The sequence below is a fragment of the Pteropus medius genome, unplaced genomic scaffold (assembly GCF_902729225.1).
Source record: "Pteropus medius unplaced genomic scaffold, Ma_sr-lr_union100, whole genome shotgun sequence".
Classification (NCBI taxonomy): domain Eukaryota; kingdom Metazoa; phylum Chordata; class Mammalia; order Chiroptera; family Pteropodidae; genus Pteropus; species Pteropus medius.
In genome coordinates, this window is record NW_024340696.1 from 27,879,520 (window position 1) to 27,899,055 (window position 19,536).

The 19,536-nt window shown below is 35.2% G+C and overlaps 1 protein-coding gene across 1 annotated transcript in view; it reads left to right on the forward strand.

Annotated features, from left to right (window-relative positions):
• FIG4 (FIG4 phosphoinositide 5-phosphatase) overlaps nt 1-19,536 on the forward strand; it is a 96,061-nt gene that overhangs the window by 11,400 nt on the left and 65,125 nt on the right. The window contains exons 2-8 of the mRNA XM_039870253.1: nt 2,613-2,711; nt 3,966-4,089; nt 9,885-10,041; nt 12,492-12,542; nt 13,881-14,029; nt 17,045-17,173; nt 19,393-19,493. Coding sequence (XP_039726187.1) covers nt 2,613-2,711; nt 3,966-4,089; nt 9,885-10,041; nt 12,492-12,542; nt 13,881-14,029; nt 17,045-17,173; nt 19,393-19,493 — 810 coding nt within the window. The remainder of the gene's footprint in view (nt 1-2,612; nt 2,712-3,965; nt 4,090-9,884; nt 10,042-12,491; nt 12,543-13,880; nt 14,030-17,044; nt 17,174-19,392; nt 19,494-19,536) is intronic.

Here is a 19,536-nt window from a genome sequence, read left to right on the forward strand (position 1 = left end):
GTGTGTGTAAAATTACAAAATGCCAAAACATAGTCCCACTGCAATTAATCTTTAGATTTCCTAAGATCTATTAAAATCCGAGAAATTCCATTCAGGGATTTTACCTCCCTTAAAGCTGTGATGTGCCTTCTTACATAGTGGACCAAAAAGGGCCGTCTTTCTGTGTGCTTACCCCATAAAGATGGGTTAGTGTAAATGTTGTAGAAAGTTACCCAGCAAATTAAGTGATTGGTCTGTGGTAGGCAGTGTTCTTTCGCCTAACATTTATCCAATGCCCATGGGACCAGATTGTGCAACTAGGCTAGAATTAAAAACTACAGAAGTTAGGGTGTTAGCCTGTTTCCTGAGCTGCTTATAACTAGGCGAAGGGGACAGACATCCCAAATAAATTTAGACAAGGCCTTCTGAAGTAAGTGCTGAATTTAGGTATCAATAAGTGCTTTGGTAGGGGCAGGTGATGAGAGAGGATTGTTGTAGGTTAGAAGGTGGATGTCACTTGTCTTATCTTGGCTCAGTACAAGTCCTGTTTAGAGGTTCTTCAATGCCAAACTCGGCATCAGGACAATGCCAGCCTCTCTGGATAGCTTGCTCTGACCACCCTCAAATGAATTAAGTCATCGCATCCGGTTCATAGCTCTATTATTGCCTGCTGCTCATTTGTGTCAACGTGTGTGCTCTTCTCTCCTGAGGACAAAGATTGATTGCTAATAGATCTGTACATGGTTCCATTTTCTGGGTCCATTCTGGTCCTACACATGCTTTTCTTCCTCCGGGATACTTTTTTCCTTTCCTTTTTTTTTTTTCTTTGCCTATTTCTTAAATACAATGGCATCAACTCACTGATGTCTTTTAAAGTAAAGGAGAGAAAAGGAACTAACACTCATTGAGCACTTTCTTTGTGTTAAACACTGTTCACTGTGTTATGAGCATTTTCTCAGTCTTGTTCCTCTAACAAACACAACAAGCTTTGTCCCCTTTCATGTCTTTGCACTTGCTGTCTCTTCCGCCAGGAACTATTTTTCCTCAAGTCCTCAAGAAGGTGGCTCCCTTTTCAGCTATAAAACATTTATAGTTTACAAACCATTCTTCTGAAGTTAATTTTATTACATCGGTTATTCTTCTCTTAGTGGTAGGTAAGGTCTTAGGGAAGGAATTAGCAGAGGCCAGGCTGAGAATTTTGACCTCCTTCCTCTATCTCCCTGCCCTTCTAGCTACTCTCCCAGAGTATCAGGTCCTGGTCCTTTGACGTGACCAGAACGTCTTAAGGTAGCGTACTAATTTTTATTATAATTGTTTTTTCCCCCACATTATTGTAACTGGTAGTGTCATCCAGACTCTACCCCTCCTAGAAGGTGAGGCATTCAGTTTTTTGGTTAGCCTTCCTCTTTGAGACTAGGCTAACCCAGCATTTTTTAACATACAGTTTTGTTCTTTATGACCTAGAAGTCTAGATCAGATCTTTATAAATAGATAAATACTTAATAATTTTAGAAACCCATAAATTTCTACAGATTTAGCATTAAAACAATATAACCAACTGTTCATATTCTGACATACAGTTAAATCTTACTGTTTAAAATCTTACCTAGCCCCAGTTTAGGCTCAGTTTAGGTCCTAACTCCACTGACATTCTCTGCATCTGTAGTGACTCACATTAATCTTTCTTGCTCTTAATTGCTCTGGTCTACGTACTTCAGTTTGGCCATTAATCTAGAGAATTTTATTTAATTGTTTTGGGTATCAATATCTCATCTGACCAATGAGATGGTAAGATGCCAGTTGATTGTGGCAATACCTTCTCAGTTTTTGCAATGTTGAAAAACATGCCATTTTTTAAAGGACATTTTTGAAGCAGAATATGTTCAAATAATTTATTTTTGCTAATGGAGTTTTATTTTCTTAAATGCTATTTTAAAATTATCCATCCTGTCTACATTTTCTTAAATGTGTTTTCATTCAAATATAAGATTATTATTTTTCTACAGTTTTATTATTCATTTTATTCTCAATATTCATATAAGAAGACTAATGTGTTCAGATATAATGCTCCTAGGAAGTATTTCAGAAAAGAAAGAATATTAATTATTTCTTGTAGCTTTTCTGTAAAAAGCCATTTGGGAAAGTACATTCATTTTAATCTTTTATAGGACTTTGGAGTGAATTTTTATAGTTGTTGTATTAAAGTATTTTCAGTCTTTTCTAGAAAATTTGTAAAGATTTATTTGATAAAGTATCAATATTTTAATAGTGATAATTGTCTGAGAATTCCTAATTATATGTCGAGCTTTCTAATTCTTACCAGAGCTGCTCCTTCCTGGCAAAGTTTAAACATCAGTCTCCAATCAATTAGGTTAATCTCTACATAATATAATTAAATTTATCTGACCTGGTTACTGGATGCGTTTCAGACTGATGCTTATCATGGCACCACTAAGAATGTTTCATTGTTAAAATCGACCTTTTGCACCAGCTTTTCTTTAATCTGCCAGTTAGCAGAAATACTTCTTTTAAAAAGTAACCCAGCTTTATAAATATATTTAATTTCAAAAACTGAATTTGTTATTAAATGTGTATAAGACAAAATGCCTTAAAAAGCTTTTTTTTATTTGTAGAGATACTTCCTGGTTGGGAGCAATCATGCAGAAACAAAATACCGTGTTTTGAAAATTGATAGAACAGAACCAAAAGATTTGGTCATAATTGATGATAGGGTAAGTATCTTGCAAACCTGAATACAAACAAAATTTTGTACTTGTTTAAAGGATATGAAATATCCCTTACACCTGCTAGTGATATATAAGGTTTTTGTTCATCTAAAAATGACAATTATTTTTTCACGGTTGGCTAGAATTTGAATCTCTAATATGGTTTTTAGAAATTACTGATGTCAAGAGTATGCCAGAATTACACTTTGTTCCTCGTTTTGATTTGTTTTACAAAGCAAAGTCTTCGAATAAGAATATATTTTCTTAAAGGGGTGACATTTTAATAATTCAATATGACTCTTAATATTTCATCTACCAAAGAGATTATTTATTACCATGCTTTAATATGAAGCTACTTGAAGTCAGAAAGGACTTCTCTTCTGCAAACTTTATTATGCTGCTAACACTCATCTGCAGGACCTCTTCTGATGACTTGCTATGTACTTGAGAAATGATAAGCTGTTCTTATCCAGATGTTATGTTATCCAGAGCCAAGAATACGAGGCTGATTTCAGGTGGCATAAAAACACGAGGCTGTTAGTCAAAAGAGAAATACGACGTTGTGGTGGTGAACAGTTCATTTTAACTGTTTAAAATGAGGGAACTTAATTTACCCTTACAGTTCCTGTCTGTGAATACTTCTGAACCCATGTTGATTCCTAGTTTTTCAAATATATTAGTAGATACAGTTTGGAACCCATTTTCACTAAGGTCTTGCAAAACTATTTTCTGTGTTATAATACTTTTAGACAAATTTAATTTTGTGATTTCCTGCATTCCTGGGTGCTGTGGTCTGCCCCACACTCCCCAAATCTGGGAGTTTTTATTAATATAATGTAATAATTCTTAGCTTTATTTGGGGGTTGGAAGTGTTAATCAGGGATCTCTTTGAGAATCTAAGAAAAGCTGTGGGCCTTCATATAAAAATGCATATATGCACATATGAAAACTTTGCATATAATTTTAAAGAGTTTACAGATTTCTTGAAATTTTTTTGTGGATCCCCTTAAATCACTGGCTCAGAAGATAAGGTTTCGTAACAGTATTTTGGAATAGCAACATGATCTGATAACCACCCTTAATTGCTAATATTAAAGAATTTATTAGCTTTTAAAAACCATAGCTTGGTTCTACACTGTTATATACTTCTCTGTGGAGAGAGTTAATGATTCTTGCAGGCAACTTTTAATTTTCAGGGATAAATAATAATCAATCTAAAAAGTAAGCACAACCTTACAGATTAAATTTGCTTATTTTTAGCATGTATATACTCCACAAGAGGTGAGAGAACTTCTTGGCCGCTTGGATCTTGGAAATAGAACAAAGATGGGACAGAAAGGTTCCTCCGGGTTATTTCGAGCTGTTTCTGCTTTTGGTATTGTAGGTAAGAAATGTAACTCTCTCTTACTACCTCTTTTTTTTTTTTTTTTTTCTTTTCTACATAGACTACTAAAAAATAGTTTGTAAGCTATATAGCTTTTTAATCATAATCCATCGTCTGTGGGCTTGGTCGTTTAAAACTTCATTGTCCATCAGTCAAACAGCCTTTATTAGCCTCTGTTAGGCACTCAGCACTGTGCCCAGTTTCCTCTAGGATACAAACAAATATAGAAATGCTTAGAGCCTTTTATGGAATCTGCTGTTTGGCTTGTTGAGGACTAAAAACGTAAAACTTAGCTTGGACTGTAAACATCTGCCCTGCCATTTATCAGCTGGAAAAACAGATACAGGTAAAACTAGCTTTAATATTAACAGGAATTTCTTCTCAGGACACACTGCAGCGTGAAGTGTCATAACCCCCTGTGAATAACCACTGCTTTCTTACTCACCAAGAAACTTTGTCCTCTAGAATCACAGACTATGAAATTTTGCTATTTCAAATTATGTAAGTGAAAAAAAACATTGCCCTCTTGCCTGGATGATCTAAGCCACTTCACAGAGAAGCAGCTTTGATTTACAACTCAGATGCAGAGCTGCAGATAAGGGGTTTCTGGACACAACAGTCCACAGCTGCGCTAACTTTTTAAGGATACGGGACCCTAATTTGGCATTACGGTCCAGACCTGATGTTGATCTCCTCACATACCGTCCTGCTTTGTTGGAGCCCCTTTGTTTAAATTTTACCTAAACTCTTCCCTAAAACTTTATAACCCCTTTACTTTATTAATTCATCAACAAATATAAATATGGCTTGGTCTTTAAGGAATCTGCTTTCTGGCTTGTGGGGATTTGTGAGTGCCCCATAGTACCTCTGGTGTGCATTGTCCCTCATCGTAATAAACCTGTTTTTGCTGTACTGTGGATTTGTAAAACCAGAATCTTTATGGTAATCAATTGATAACCAAGTTGGAATCAGATAATTATTTTATACACAAGTATTAGTTAACTCTGAATAAGGGCTGAACATGCTTTTTTTAAAGGTGACATTCTTAGGTGTTGAGGTAGCTACTTTTTTTGCAGTTAGAGGCTTCTCAGGTTTGAGACTGTACTTAGATGGTGAAGTCACTGAAACACTGACCTACCAGTAAAGTGACACAGTAATGTACTAAGTAAGCATTTATTATTTTATGGAAGAGCATTTTATGTATTCTAGTCCAGTCATGTAAATAAAGCTTAGAATCAGTGAAGAGTGAACAGAGAGTTAATAGAAGACTATGATATGTCTAGTACTGTCTTAGAAATAACAAGGAATACTGAAATAGTGAAACACATGCTTCAAAGAAAATGCTTATCTTTGAAAAATGTATAGTCTGATTGTCAAAATAATACTTATGTGAAATGACTAGAATTGCTGTCTTCTTTCTGTGGCTAAAATATTTTCTCTGTTAACTTTTTTTAGTATTCTTAATTTGTGAATAGTATTCTTGCTGGAACGTTTTGGACTGTTACGGTTAATTTAGTTCACAATCTATATGAATCTAAAACAGTGCTTCTAGACTATAATAAAGGACCTATATGTCACAGATGAACACATGATCCTACTGTGCAGAACTTGTCTGCACCTTGGACCACATATGACGCATCACACAACTTCAGTAATACCCAAACTCACCTGTGCCCTGTTCAAGGCAGGTTCATTGGTCATGAACTCGGATTTTGTGGCGATCTCAAATTGCTATAAGATTTCTAAACCCTTACTTTCAGTTTGTTTACTTGTCTTTTTATAAGCTGGTACCAAAAGTTCGTGGACCATCACTGGCCCCTAGACATGGATTGTTTCAGTCCTGTAGCACTCTCTTCATTTCTGACCTTCTCTATTGTTATTAGGCAGCCAGCAGGAGGTTTGGGAAGTAACTGGATGGGATCAAGGGCATCCTTCACAAAGTTTAATCTGGTCCCGGGGCATGTCAATGTAGTTGGTGGCGGGTGGCCTGTAATCTTTACTACTCTCAGCTCTCTGACTGTCCAATCCCCTTTCGATAGCCTCAGATCTATGTCTTTTTTTCTGCCCGTGTCATCTGTCAGAGGATACTCTTAACTGTTAGTACTTTGAAGGGAAGTGGTAGAATAAGTGTTGTTGAAGTTGATTAAGTGATGGACTCAGTTGTTATTTAAAACTACACACTTAGAAATTGATTGCTAATAATCTAAGATAATAATGAAAACAATAAGAACATCAAAGTGTGAGCCTCAGATTAGTGAGGTAGCAGTAGATTTGATGTTACAGAGTCACTTGGGTTCCAGACCAGAGCGCTCTGTTGTGTAAAAGCTCGAGGTACCTTGTGGAAGTTTTTCATACTTTCCTGCCAGAGTGCTGTTCTCCCTGGAGGTTTCCAAGATAGTGACTAGCCGGAATGGTGACCACACCCCCCTAGACAGGATATTGCATTCTTCCCTGTTGGTGTGCTCGTGAGGTCCTCTCCAGCCACCAGAACTCTGCGATACTCCATCCTCTCATACACTTTTTGATATACTTTGCTTGATGTCTGTTTCAAATGACACAGCTTTCTCTGCGTAGAGAGAAGGAAATCACTTGCATGATAACTGTCACCTAGGCTTCTGGGAGATACTCTGAAATTGGTCTGGGATCAGAAGTACATAGAATGAAGATGAAAAAACTTGTTCTGGCTTTCAGTTTGTTAAAGTGATGAATAGACGGACTCTTGGCAGATGTCTATGCCAAACTGAAGCCTTTTATTTGTTGGCTATATGTGTTTGATAAGAACCTTTTTAAAAGGAGTGACACTTCCAATTTGTAGTAAAATAGAAGAAGAAAATACTCTTATCTATAATATGCTGAAGGCTTTTTTTGCTGGTAGAAAAGTCTTTTTTTGTGCAGTATATTTACTTTCAACCAAATTATAAAGGGAAAGTTAGAATGAAATAGTTTAAATAGTTTAGAACTAGAAACATAAAATTAAAATTCAATTGAAATGCAGGTAGAGAGAAATAATTATAGAGTTTTTTTTGTATAAAAAATAAATATGTAGCAAGAATAAAAGGGAAAATCATTCATCTTGGAAATATTTATAACTTAAACCCAATTGATTCTCCTTCTGAGTGTTTTTATGCTCCTTCTGAGAGCCTTACTTTTGTAAGTTTTATCTTTCTAAAAGGATAACTACTTCCTAACTTGCTTTTAATGTGATTGTCATCAGCTTTTTTTCCTTCCCATTCCTATGTTCTTTAGCTTTAGTCAGGGAATTTTTGGCTAGTCTCTAAGGCAAGGAAAGGAGTGTAAATGAACATTAAAAAAAAAAAAAGTACTTTGTGCTTTGTGGATTTCTAAAATATAAGTATTTTTTCTTTTTTAATAGCATTTTTTTCTCAGTAATGTGGCTCATAAACTCCTTGAGGCATCTTTCAAATATATTTCAGCTCATTTATGTTAATATATTCAATTAGTAGTTTCCTTTTTTGTCAGCTGAGAATAACAAGACCACAGACATAAGTTTTTGTCGATTCTAGAGCAAAAATTCATAGCACTAAGATCCTAGCTCAGACTTTGTAGAATATAACACTGAGAGAGAGAGAGAGACAGAGATAGCAACAGAGAGAGAGAGAGAGAGAGAGAGAGAGAGAGAGAGTGAGTGAATGAGTGCAGTGTGAGCATACACACATGTGTGCAAAAGAAAATTTTGAAAGACATTTATGAGATTCTTGGTTGACAGTTTTTTTCTTTCAGTGCTTTAGATATGCTGTCCCACAGCCTCTGGCCTCCATTGTTTCTGATGGGAAGTCAGCTGTATATGACTGTATCTGACTAGCCCTACGAGTGGGCTGGGTGGTGGGGATCGGGACCTAATATTCTTGACCAGTCATGCTGGGATAGAGCCTCTGCTCCATGAGTAGGAGCTGGGTAGAAGAAAGGAGCGCAGATCTCACCGTGCTTGCCTGGAATAGAGCTTCCGTAACACAGAGCTGAAGGGAATGAGAATTTCTGGTGGCCTACACCTCCTGAGCCAAAACCATGGCCTATACTGAGAACAGGTCAGAGACGGGAGAGCACGATCCTGGCTATACCTGCCCAGAGTAGATATTCTGTCACACTGAACTGGAAGAAAGGTATGGAAGGAAAGCAGGTTTTGTTTCAAATGCTGCAGACTTACAGTTCTTACTAAGATTTAGTAAATGTTCTTGAATGTTCTCTATTTCCTAATGCTATTAGGACAATTTTCAGAAACTTTCAATTAAAAAAAAAGATTTCCACCAGTTATGGCTGCTTCACTGGGGAGAGGGTCTGCTGAGATCCTCAGGTTGCTGTTATGGGAGTGAAACTCCTCACCACCACCACCTCCGCCACCTAGAGAGTTAGTGTTCACTCTCAAAGCAAAAGTTCTGGGAGCCAAAATAGTTTTAACCAAGACTATAGGGTAACTAGTGTGTTAGCACACTTGGCTTTCTTTAATCACTCGTATGGAACATGTTCATTCCAATGATTTGACATAAATCATAACTTTATAATGCTCTAACGTTCATAAAATGCTAACTATCAGAAGTGATATTTGTAAGATTTCATGAAGGGTATGGAATTTACTGGATATGTTGTTTTGTTCGCTCAACACCTCCACTTTTTTGGGAACTGACACCAACTCCCCCTGCCCCATCTGAGTCACCTAGTTATTGCATAAATGGCTTCCAGTGCAATGTGACTCTATTCCTTACCTACAGTTGATTGATTGTGGGCTGAGCACTCAAGCTACGTTGGGCCAATCCAAGTCCTTCCCTAAGAATCTGGAATTGAGCTTGATAAAAAAAAAAGTTGTTTCTTTCCAGTACAGCTTTTGGATATAAAACCTAGAGCTGTTAGCAGCCGTGTTTCACACCACATGATTTAGAGAAGTGGAGGAGCCTGGTCTAGGGAGCAAGAGAGAATGCAGCACATTTTCAGAAATGCATCTTGACTAGGATTTTTTTTTTTTAGCTGGAGTCCAATCGGATTGTTGTCCATTGGTGTCATGAATCACCTCAGTAGCTTTAATATTAATTCCTTTTTTTAAAAAAGCTGGCTCAAGTTGGGTTTTGCCTCTAGTCATCAAGAGTCCATGAAGTTTGTTCTTAACTTTTGAGCAACATGTTTCAATGTCTGTTTCTCAGAATATTTATCCATTGGCTAATTTCTTTTTAAGAAGAAATGAGGTTTCATGATTAAACAAATCTAGGGATGTGCTTAATCTGTATCCCCCATTAAGATTCACAGTGCGCGTTAGCACTGTACTATAAGTTTCTGAGAACTTAAGTGTCTTTTTTCGTTTTTACATATTTTTTACTAAAATATATTGATTTATTTTACATATGTATGTAGAAAACATAACATAATATAAAAGTTACAATCTGAGCCATTTTTAAGTGTATAGTACAGTGATGTTAACTATTTATACCTTGCTGTGCAACAGATCTCTAGAACTTTCTGTCCTGAAAGTCTATACTTGCTGAACAACTCTGCTTAATCTTTTTGTATATTTTTGCTTCCATTATTTCAGTTCTATTTGGAATGAGACTAAATGTAAAAGAGTGAATGAATGAAATAAAATTTTTTATAGAGTAATATTTTTAAGTGAGATAAATCTCAGCATAGATAGTTCTAGAGAATAATTCAAAGAGAACTGAAAATTCATGTGGCTATAAATCATAGAAATAAAGTAAGGAATGTATTGAAATTATCTTGCCTTTTAAATATGTATCTAAAAGCATTACTAAGTTTAAGAAACATATTTACCTTTCTTTTTTGTTATGTAGGTTTCGTCAGGTTTTTAGAAGGCTATTATATTGTGTTAATAACCAAAAGGAGGAAGATGGCAGATATTGGAGGTCATGCAATATATAAGATCGAAGATACAAATATGATTTATATACCTAATGATTCTGTACGAATTACTCATCCTGATGAAGCTAGGTATGTGCTGGTGGTAATTACTATTTTTTTTCATGTGATAGACCAATTAGAAAATAAGATATAGTTAAAATATTATAAATGTTATATTAAAAATGTAAAATACTGGCTCAGAATTCTACAACTTTGTTCAAGGGCTATTAAAAACCTTCATTATAACAACCTACTTAGGTGAGGATAGCAATGGCTGCTAAAAACTGTTAGGTGAGGGGTTATTGAGAAACATAGCATTCACTCAGTCTCAGCATATACTGTATGAATCTATTATTTACAAAGAAGAAAAAAATGGCGAATATACTTAACCAAATGATCAAACTTAGCATCACCAATAATGAGACAAAACTGACATTATTTGCCTCTTAATGTGAAGCAATGGGAAGGACACAGATTACCTGATAGTTTTCTTGCCAAGCATATTTCATTTGAATCTAAGCATGAGGAAATAATCAGACAAAATCTTTGTTATGGGACGTTCCGTAAGTCAACTGGGCTCCTAAAAAAAATGTCAGTGTCATCAAAAACAGAAAAAGCCAGAGGATTGCTCTTGATTTTAGAACAGACATGACAACCAAAAGGATAGGCGAATTGCCATTGGCTCCTAGATGTATACTCTTGGCCTTGTATACCTACACTACACACACACACACACACACACACACACAGAGCTATATAGGACTTTATTGAGACACTTTATGGATTATATAGTAGGTAATAGTGAATCTATTTTAAATTTTGGGTGTAATAATGATATTATGGTTATTTAGATGATTGTCCTTGTTCATCATAGATATATTCTAAAATACTTAGGAATGAAGTGTTATTTCGTCTGCCACTTACTGAAAATGGTTTAGAAAAATAACATGTTTTTAAAGAGAGAATGTATATGTGTATGTTTAAGGAGAGAGATTTAATAGTGAATTAAGATGAACTGGTGTTCATGGTACTATTTTTTCCCCAATTTTTTCTACAGTTTTTAAACCTTGAAAAAGTTTTGGGGAAAATTATCGGAGCCTTGGGAATGTGGGAAAAGGCTATTGATAAATTGATTTTTTTAAAAAAGGAATAGAATTGATTTGTTTTAATAAGTAAACTTAGTTATAAATATAAAGGTTAAGATGGAACAAAGTTAGGCATGCTTATAAGTTTTTAGGAAAGATAATAGTTTAGATTTCAGTTATACTATACTTTTATAGTGTTCTAGGTACATGAACTAAAATTTAAAGATGATGTGGCTCTCTAAAAGACCCTTTTAGAGAATAATTTTCTAGACTTTGCTGACATTGTCTTTGATAGTATTTGGAAGTGGGATTGTTAAAGAATAATTCATTTCAAATGAAGGTAAGTAGAATTTACCAGATAAAGTGGGCCTTTGTCTTACATTAACTGAAAAAATGATATCTCATGTAGTTCACAAGCAAGCATGGTATATTGATTAAAAGTGAGTTGTATAGATCAGTACACATGAATAGACAGAATGAGAAAAAGTCGAAGAGGTTTATATTATTTATAAACCCATTTTTATGAATCTTTAGCCAAGAATAGTAAAACAAATTATGTTGTTCTATATAGTGATCTATCTTTAAAGAGTGAAATTATCTTGTGATTAATACTGTGTAGCAAATAGACATTATCCAGAATAAGATACAATTATATTAATAGCTTGTTATAGGTAGACTGAAGAACTATTATTAGATAGGTAGAACTTTTAACATACTTATAAAACTGTATAACTCAATGATGCATTTAAGTAAAAATATTTGGTAAAATATTAGGAAATAAAATATAGTTCTATTAAACAATCATACATAATGACAAGCAGAGGTTATCCTTATAACTCATAGCTGTATCAACATTAGAAAATTTGCTAGAGCAATTCATCATATTAAAATATTGTTGGGAAAAATTATGATTATCTTAATATTTGTAGAAAATATATTTGACAACTATAGTACCCATTTGTGATCAAGTCTTTAAAAAGTTGAAATGAATGTGAAAAAATGTTAACATTTATTAATCCTGAGTGGTAGATATATATATATATTATATTCTGTACTTTTTTTTCAGTTTAAAACATTTTCCAACTTAAAATTATGGTGATTCATAAACATTTTGGTTGTTTTTGTTACTCTCCTCTCTCTAACCTCAAAGCACATGGTAAAAACAACAAGTATTTATGTCTGTCTTGCCCCAAGTCTAAGTGCCCCACGCATGTGTGCGACTTTCCCTCTGTGGCATATTCAGTGATGAGGAAACAGTCAAGCTATATGATTAAAGTTCTCTGAAGGGATGGTCAACAGACTTAGAAATAGCTTCAGATGAAATCTCTAATTCAGTTATGTATTGAATTCCTCAGTTTTAATAAGCATATTTATAAACAAATATATATAGAAGTATATATTAAGCTATGAAAAAGTAATAGTATTGTTTTAATGTTATATGCTCGATTTTTTTAGGTATCTACGAATATTTCAAAATGTGGACCTATCTAGCAATTTTTACTTTAGGTAAGTTTGAGCTTAATTTTTCTCCGATAGTCGCTTAAATGTTTATATTACTTTCCAAGGTCTAAAAACAAAATCAGAGGACACAGTAGTACTTCCTCTATTCCTCTGTGGCCTAATTATTTCATCTAAGAACATAATAATACAGGCATTTCCTCCTTTTAAAAATATGATATTTGAAGTTTAAATGAACAAATTAAAGGGTAATTATTCTCACTATAAAAATCATTTTTGTTTTAGGTGAGATTTTAATGAAATACTCTTATCGTGTAATTTTGAATTACAAAAATGAAATTTACATTCAATCTCTAATGCAGAGCTGTAACAGTTTCACAGTTCAATTTTCATTTAACAATTTAGCAAAATTAGGTAAAGGTAAATTTAAAATAGAACTATTGCAATTCCAAGATACCCCAATGGCATTGTAAAATAATAGTTTTTCCTGGGGAAGAATGTAGCATTAAGTATATGTGCAATATATCCTAAAAAAATAAATCAGGAGAGAAAATAATAAAACCTATTTATAGACATTTGTAATTTATTTATGATAGCCCAAACTGACAAACCAACCAATGCAGGGACAACCTGAAAGTTGGTAATTGAACAATAGGCAAGAATTAGAGCATCATGATAGAATATTATGTAGGCCTAGCAGATATAGAGTTATTGTGCTAAAGAGAAAATTCTATCAGCTATAATGTTCAAATTAAAGAGTAGAACACAAAATAGCGTACACCGATAAGAACTTGAGTCATAAGGACCAAAAGTGGACCTAGGGTGTTAAAGTGTTATTACTTACACAGACCATTCAGACTTATAATTTCTTGGGTGGCATTTGCTCTCCTAAAACATGTTTCACTGTAATGGCTTGTGTTATTTGCTTATTCCTGTTTTATTACAAAGTCAGTTACAGTACCACCATTAATAATTAATAGAATTATTTTCATTCATAGGTAAACTAAAGTACGGGCCATATCCTATTGCAGTGGATATTGCAATATCTATAGAAGTCCATTCAGATACATATTAGAGTGTGACATCTTTGCACCAGGCCCTGAAGTTAGATGGATTTTCAGCAAAAAATGTAAATCAGTGAATGCAGGTTACTCACATTGGATTGTATATTTCTAGTCATGCAAATGCCTAAGTCATGCAATGCTTTTTAAATTTCCAGTTATATTCATGGTTTACTCTGTAGTGCTTGTTTGAACAGCATTGCTTTTAAGCAAAGTAACAGGTGCTAAGTAATTTAGTTCACAGTTTTTAATTCCATATAGGAGCCAAGACTGTGAAATATGTTTTGCTTTTCAAATTCTTATTAAGTTTCAGTCCTGTTCTTAGTTACAGCTATGATTTGTCCCACTCACTTCAATATAATCTCACTGTCTTGAGAATGCCCCTGGAGATGTTAAAGTCAGAAACGACCCAGACTCGCCAGGAGAGTTTCGACATCTTTGAAGATGAAGGATTAATTACACAGGGTGGAAGCGGTAGGTGGTTTTCAGCACATCTAATGTCTGTTAATATGGTCTCCATGAAATTCACTCATATTTCCCTCAGATTTCTTTATCCCTCATTGCTGTTTGTCCTTATATGAGGTCGTCACTGGTGAACTTGACTGATTCATCTTTATAGAAACCATTAATCACTAGGTGATTTTATTTGTTGGCCAGCCAGGAAATGGTATGCTGACATTTTGTAGCAAATTTTCATGCACTTTTTATGGAATAAATTCGGGTCTACACTTTGGTGAAGCTGAAACGGAGAATTTTGTTTTTAAATATTGGTGACTACACAGTACCACTTTATTTTCCTTCATAGAGATTAGTTCAATATGGGCTGAGTTTTAGAAAAAAGTTACCATGGTTGTCTATTGTGTCCTAGGCATTTACATACAGTGTCTCTAATCCACATAATAACTGTTCAGTAGGTATAATGCCACCTTTGAAGAAATAAAGACTAAGTAGGAAACTGAGTCCCAGTGATTAAGATCAAGTGGCTAATGTCCAGAGGAACCAGTGCAGCAGGTCAGAGTCTGTTCTTACTTTGGTCCTAGTTTGACCTGCTGTTCCTTCATGGGCCCTGCTTCTGTCAGGACCACTGTAGGATCACTGCAGGACCACCGTGTGACTAGACTAGGGTGACCTTGCAGATCCTGGACTAACCAGTCATACAATAGAATTGGTATCTTTATCTCTAGATTTTTGGGTTGGTCTAGAACTCTAAAGCCAGAGGCCTTGCAAAAGTGAATGTTGTGAAGGAATCATTTCAAACTTCAAGCTAAGGCAGTTGAGTTGAATTGGACTTACCACGGAAGCGTAATAAGTCAAAAGTGTCTAGGGTGCCTTGCTCTATACAACTTAAATAATAGTGATGAAGATGTGAGTGCAGGAAGTAGAATGTAATCTAAAATTCCAGGTTTGCTCTTATAGGAACACAAGAATGGGCTGTGCTCTATCAGCGTTTTGCCAATGGCTCTGGTCCGCTCTAAGAAGACTTAGACTGTTATTAAACTGAAATCCATCCCTATCATTGCCCATGACTCCTGTTAGTTTATTAGATTGACTATCACTTGAGCTAAGGTCAAACCCAGTGCACTCTCCCTACCCCAGAACATCTATCTAGATCACATAAATTTGCCCTGATTCAGAGTCTGAATTGTAACCTATACTACTAGAGATGAGTAGAGGATAAGATAATGTGTGCCTGAATATTTGCTTACATAATTTCTTCTACATATCACCATTAGTAATAAAAAAGCTAAAAGTATTACCAACTTTTGATCCTAGATAAGAATTTGAATATCTGTTCTGGGATCTGAATTAAGCCTCTGAAGCCACTTACTTTTTTCCTATCATTACAGCAGTTCTACTTGATAGATATGAATAATAGTGTATATTAAGTTTCATAGCTGCTATAACAAATTATCACAAACTTAGTGGCTTAAAATTGTACAAATTTTTATCTTACAGATGTCAGAAGTCCATAATAAGTCTCAGTGGACTAAAATTTAGGTGTCATCAGGGCTGCGTTACTTCCTTGAGAACTTGGTAGATTCATTTTCTTGTCCTTTCATCTTCTAGAGGCTGCCTGCATTCCCTGGCTCATAGCCCCCTTCCATCTTCAAGGCCAGCAGTGGCCAGCCGAGTTTTATTTTCCATATTACATCACTATGGCACTCACAGTCCTGGTTTTCCTCTTTCATTTATAAGGACCCTGTGATTACTTGGACATACCTGGATAATCCAAATTAATCTCTCTGTCTCAAGGTTATCTGATTAGCAACCTTAATTCCATCTGCAACTTTAATTCCTCCTTGCTGTGTAATGTAGTATATTCATAGATTCTGGTGATTAGGACATAAACATCTTTTTTCAGGGTGGGGGACATTATTCTCCTACTACACAGGGAAACTGACAGGAAACAGAGTGAGGTTAGAAGTTATGGGGGTAGATAGAAAAGGAATATAATACAGTTATAAAGTCTCTACTGTGTTAGGTTGTATATTAGCCACTATTTATTATTTAATCTGAACAATATCTCTGAGGTGATTAGTATTATCATCATTTTATAGTTTAGAAAATTGAGGTTCAGAGATGTTAAGTAACTTGCCAAAGGGCACAGAGCTTATAAGTGGCAAAGACAGGACTCTGATTCATGTCTGTACTGTACATGCTCTATGTAATGCATTGAAAGGATGAAGAAGATTTAGTTTTTATGAATCAAACCAAACCGTATTTATTAATGTGTATACACACTCTTAACATACCATGTTTTGAGAAGAAAAATAGTATTGATTGCCTGCTATCCAGAACTGTTATAATCTTTTAAGCCATTATCTTATAAATATACTTATTTCTTAGTTTGCACTTCATTTGAGTTTTGTAAAACTCATTGGTATTTAATAAAAGAGTGTATCTGGATGTGCTGAAATCATGTTTGATGAAATTAATTTCTTCATGTAGAAAAAGCCTGCTATACTAATAACTACCACTCGTGCAAGTATCAGTAAGGCACCAGCCTTGCTCTAAGCACTTTATGTTCATTACCAACCTATTTTATCTTTACAACAACCACACTAGACAGGTACAGGTGAGGAAGCTAAGATAGTAAGTTAACGCTCTCAGTTGCATCTGCCATCCTGCTGCTGCGAGGAAGAGCCAGGATTTCGAACCAGGTACTCTGACCCCAGATCAGTGCTCCCAGCTGTGGCTCTGTGCTGTCTCGTGACCTCTTCATGTATTTGTACATGTGTCTTTAATTTCCCCGTTTTCCTTTTCTCTTAGGTTAGAAACTCTCACAAATCAGAAAATGTGTTTATTCTTTGACTTTGTACAGAATCAACACAATTTTTGGGGTGATGATATAAATGATATCCACTGGAAATGGCAACACTATTAATGAGGCATCTTATTTTGAGGTTAAAAACAAGTTTAAGGTCTTAAAAATGAGTTGAATGTTCAACCAATTTCCTTGTCTTTCTGATACCAATTTTTATTTTTCAGGTGTATTTGGGATCTGTAGTGAGCCTTACATGAAGTATGTGTGGAATGGTGAACTTCTGGATATAATTAAAAATAGTGTGCATCATGACTGGCTGTTGTATATTATTCATGGATTCTGTGGACAGTCAAGTATCCTTTTTAAAAAAACTTAAGATACGTATTATTAAACTTACACTGTGCCAATTTGTAGAAAGCTATATATGAATTAAAAGATTATAATTCTCATAGTATATACCCAACTGGAAGACTTACCCATGAAGCCATGTAGTAGAAATACAAAGAGGAGTGTTATAGACACAGAAAGATGAATAACAAGGAAGAAAATGCTATGTGCATAGTAAGGTGTATAAGTGATAAGTGTCATTCTCACCTGAGAGAGGGAGCAGAATCACTTGACAGGTGGGGAAGATGGGGCAGGCTCACAGGAAAAAATTGAACTTGGCCCTGCCCCAAAACAAAAGTCAGGCTTTAGCAGTGAGCAGGGCTTGAGATCAGGGGTTGGGGAAGCACCATGAGTGTAAAGGTGGAAAAGTTTATGGGAGTGTTCTCGTGGCTTGTGTTTAAAACCCCTGGAAGCTATAATGTAGTGGGAAAGAGAGTGGTAGGAGCGAGTTAAATCACCAGTCAGCAGGTAGCTCTGGTGGTCAGACTAAGGACTTTGGATTTGGTGCTAGAACTTTTGAAAGTTTTTTTTCAAGAGAGTGATGTAAAAGTAGAATTTAGTAAACTGAGTTGACAGCCATTTTTAAGCTGGATTAAGGAAAATGAGACTAGAACAAGGGACATGAGAGGAAAAATATTGCAGTGGTTCAGGCATAAGATAATGAAGGCTTGAATTGGAAAGGGGCATGATAGATTAAGTAGAAGTAGCTTTGAGTTAGCCGATGAGTTCAATTTTGTAAATACTTTTTTCCTTTTCATTTAATTCTGGCTATGTTGAAACCTTTCAGGAAAGTGCTATTATGAGGTTTAAGAAGGCAGTGAATACTTTCTAGAGGTGGTGTTTAGGTTTTTCCTGTCCCTTTTCGAGATCAAGTGGGGCATTTGTGCACAGAGCATGTTTTCTCATTGACATTCTTACTTGTGTCTTAGATTTTTTTAAAGACCTATAGTGAAAACTTTAAAGGAGTGGTTGTTTTGAGAACAGTAAGAGGGTGAATGTGATTAACCAATATTAAGCTTTTTTGCACCAGAGCATTTGGGGGAAGTGGAATCGAGGTACAGCTAGAGAGGTTAGCTTTGAAGAGGGCCAGTGCTGCCTTCTTTGTGGCAAGTGAGGGAGAAGAGGATAGATAAGACATAGAGGACTTTTGAAATGAAGATGAGTGAGACTTATGTGCTACACTTGAAAATCAGGCTTAGCACTTTATAATCATTCTCAACTAGCAAGTGGTATTATCTGCTTGATCATACACTGAATAATGAGATTTAGCTCTGAATGACTTTTTCCATTTCCAAAAGTAAAATCTACCTGGAAAGGACACAAGGTTTTCACCACCAAGGACGCCAAAAAGAATGCACTACAGATTTTAAAGGCAGTTTTTAAAAGGTTGTTCTAAACTGTTTTGTATTGCCAAGAGCTAACTCAAGGCCTTCCATATTAAAGCCCATTAGTTTAAATGATGAATCTAGTCTCCTAGTTATCAAGCATTTAATGAATTCTGGAATTCTGTATGACGATAGAAGTAATTACTATTTACTGAACACTTACTTATTACAGGCCAGGCACTAGTTCTCCACACATTACCTAATCTAGTCCTAACCATCTAATAAAATTAGTCACTTTATTAATAAAATTAAACCATTTTACAGAAGATGAAACAGGCTTAGAAATTTAAATGAGGTGATATAACTAATAAGCTATATGTTGGTTAAACAATTCAGTGTTCAGTTTTTGCAGTTAGGTGACAAGTTTGGATTGCTTTAAACTTGCTCCATTCCCTCAATGTTATGTATCACTTATAATTTAAATAGCCTGTTAGGTGACATATGCTCTCTTTGAAAGGTGTGTTGATCTCTGAAGACTAAGGATTAGTTGTACCTGTTTACATTCTTTAAGTGGCTATAAGCAGAGAGACCCAGTCTTCCCTTTGTCAGTAATCTTACACCTAGTTATCATCTCCTCTGAAATTCTTGGCACAGTCTTTTAGAGAGGCCTGTTTTTGCCTTAGATACCTGCACAATTCAAAGACCAGTTGGACCCAATGCTGTTCATATCTGGGTGGAGTTTTTTGGTGTTCTTTAACTCACTTGACAAGATGTATTTAAATGTGTATTTAAGGTATAATGATTCTCATGATTTGGTGTGACAATCATGAATGCTAAACATCATTAACTTGATTTCTAAGAGCTGTTGATCTATGGACGACCTGTGTATGTCACTCTAATAGCTAGAAGATCCAGTAAGTTTGCTGGGACCCGTTTTCTCAAGAGAGGTGCAAACTGTGAGGTAAGATAGAAAAACAGCATTTTAACTTTTAACCATTGACAGA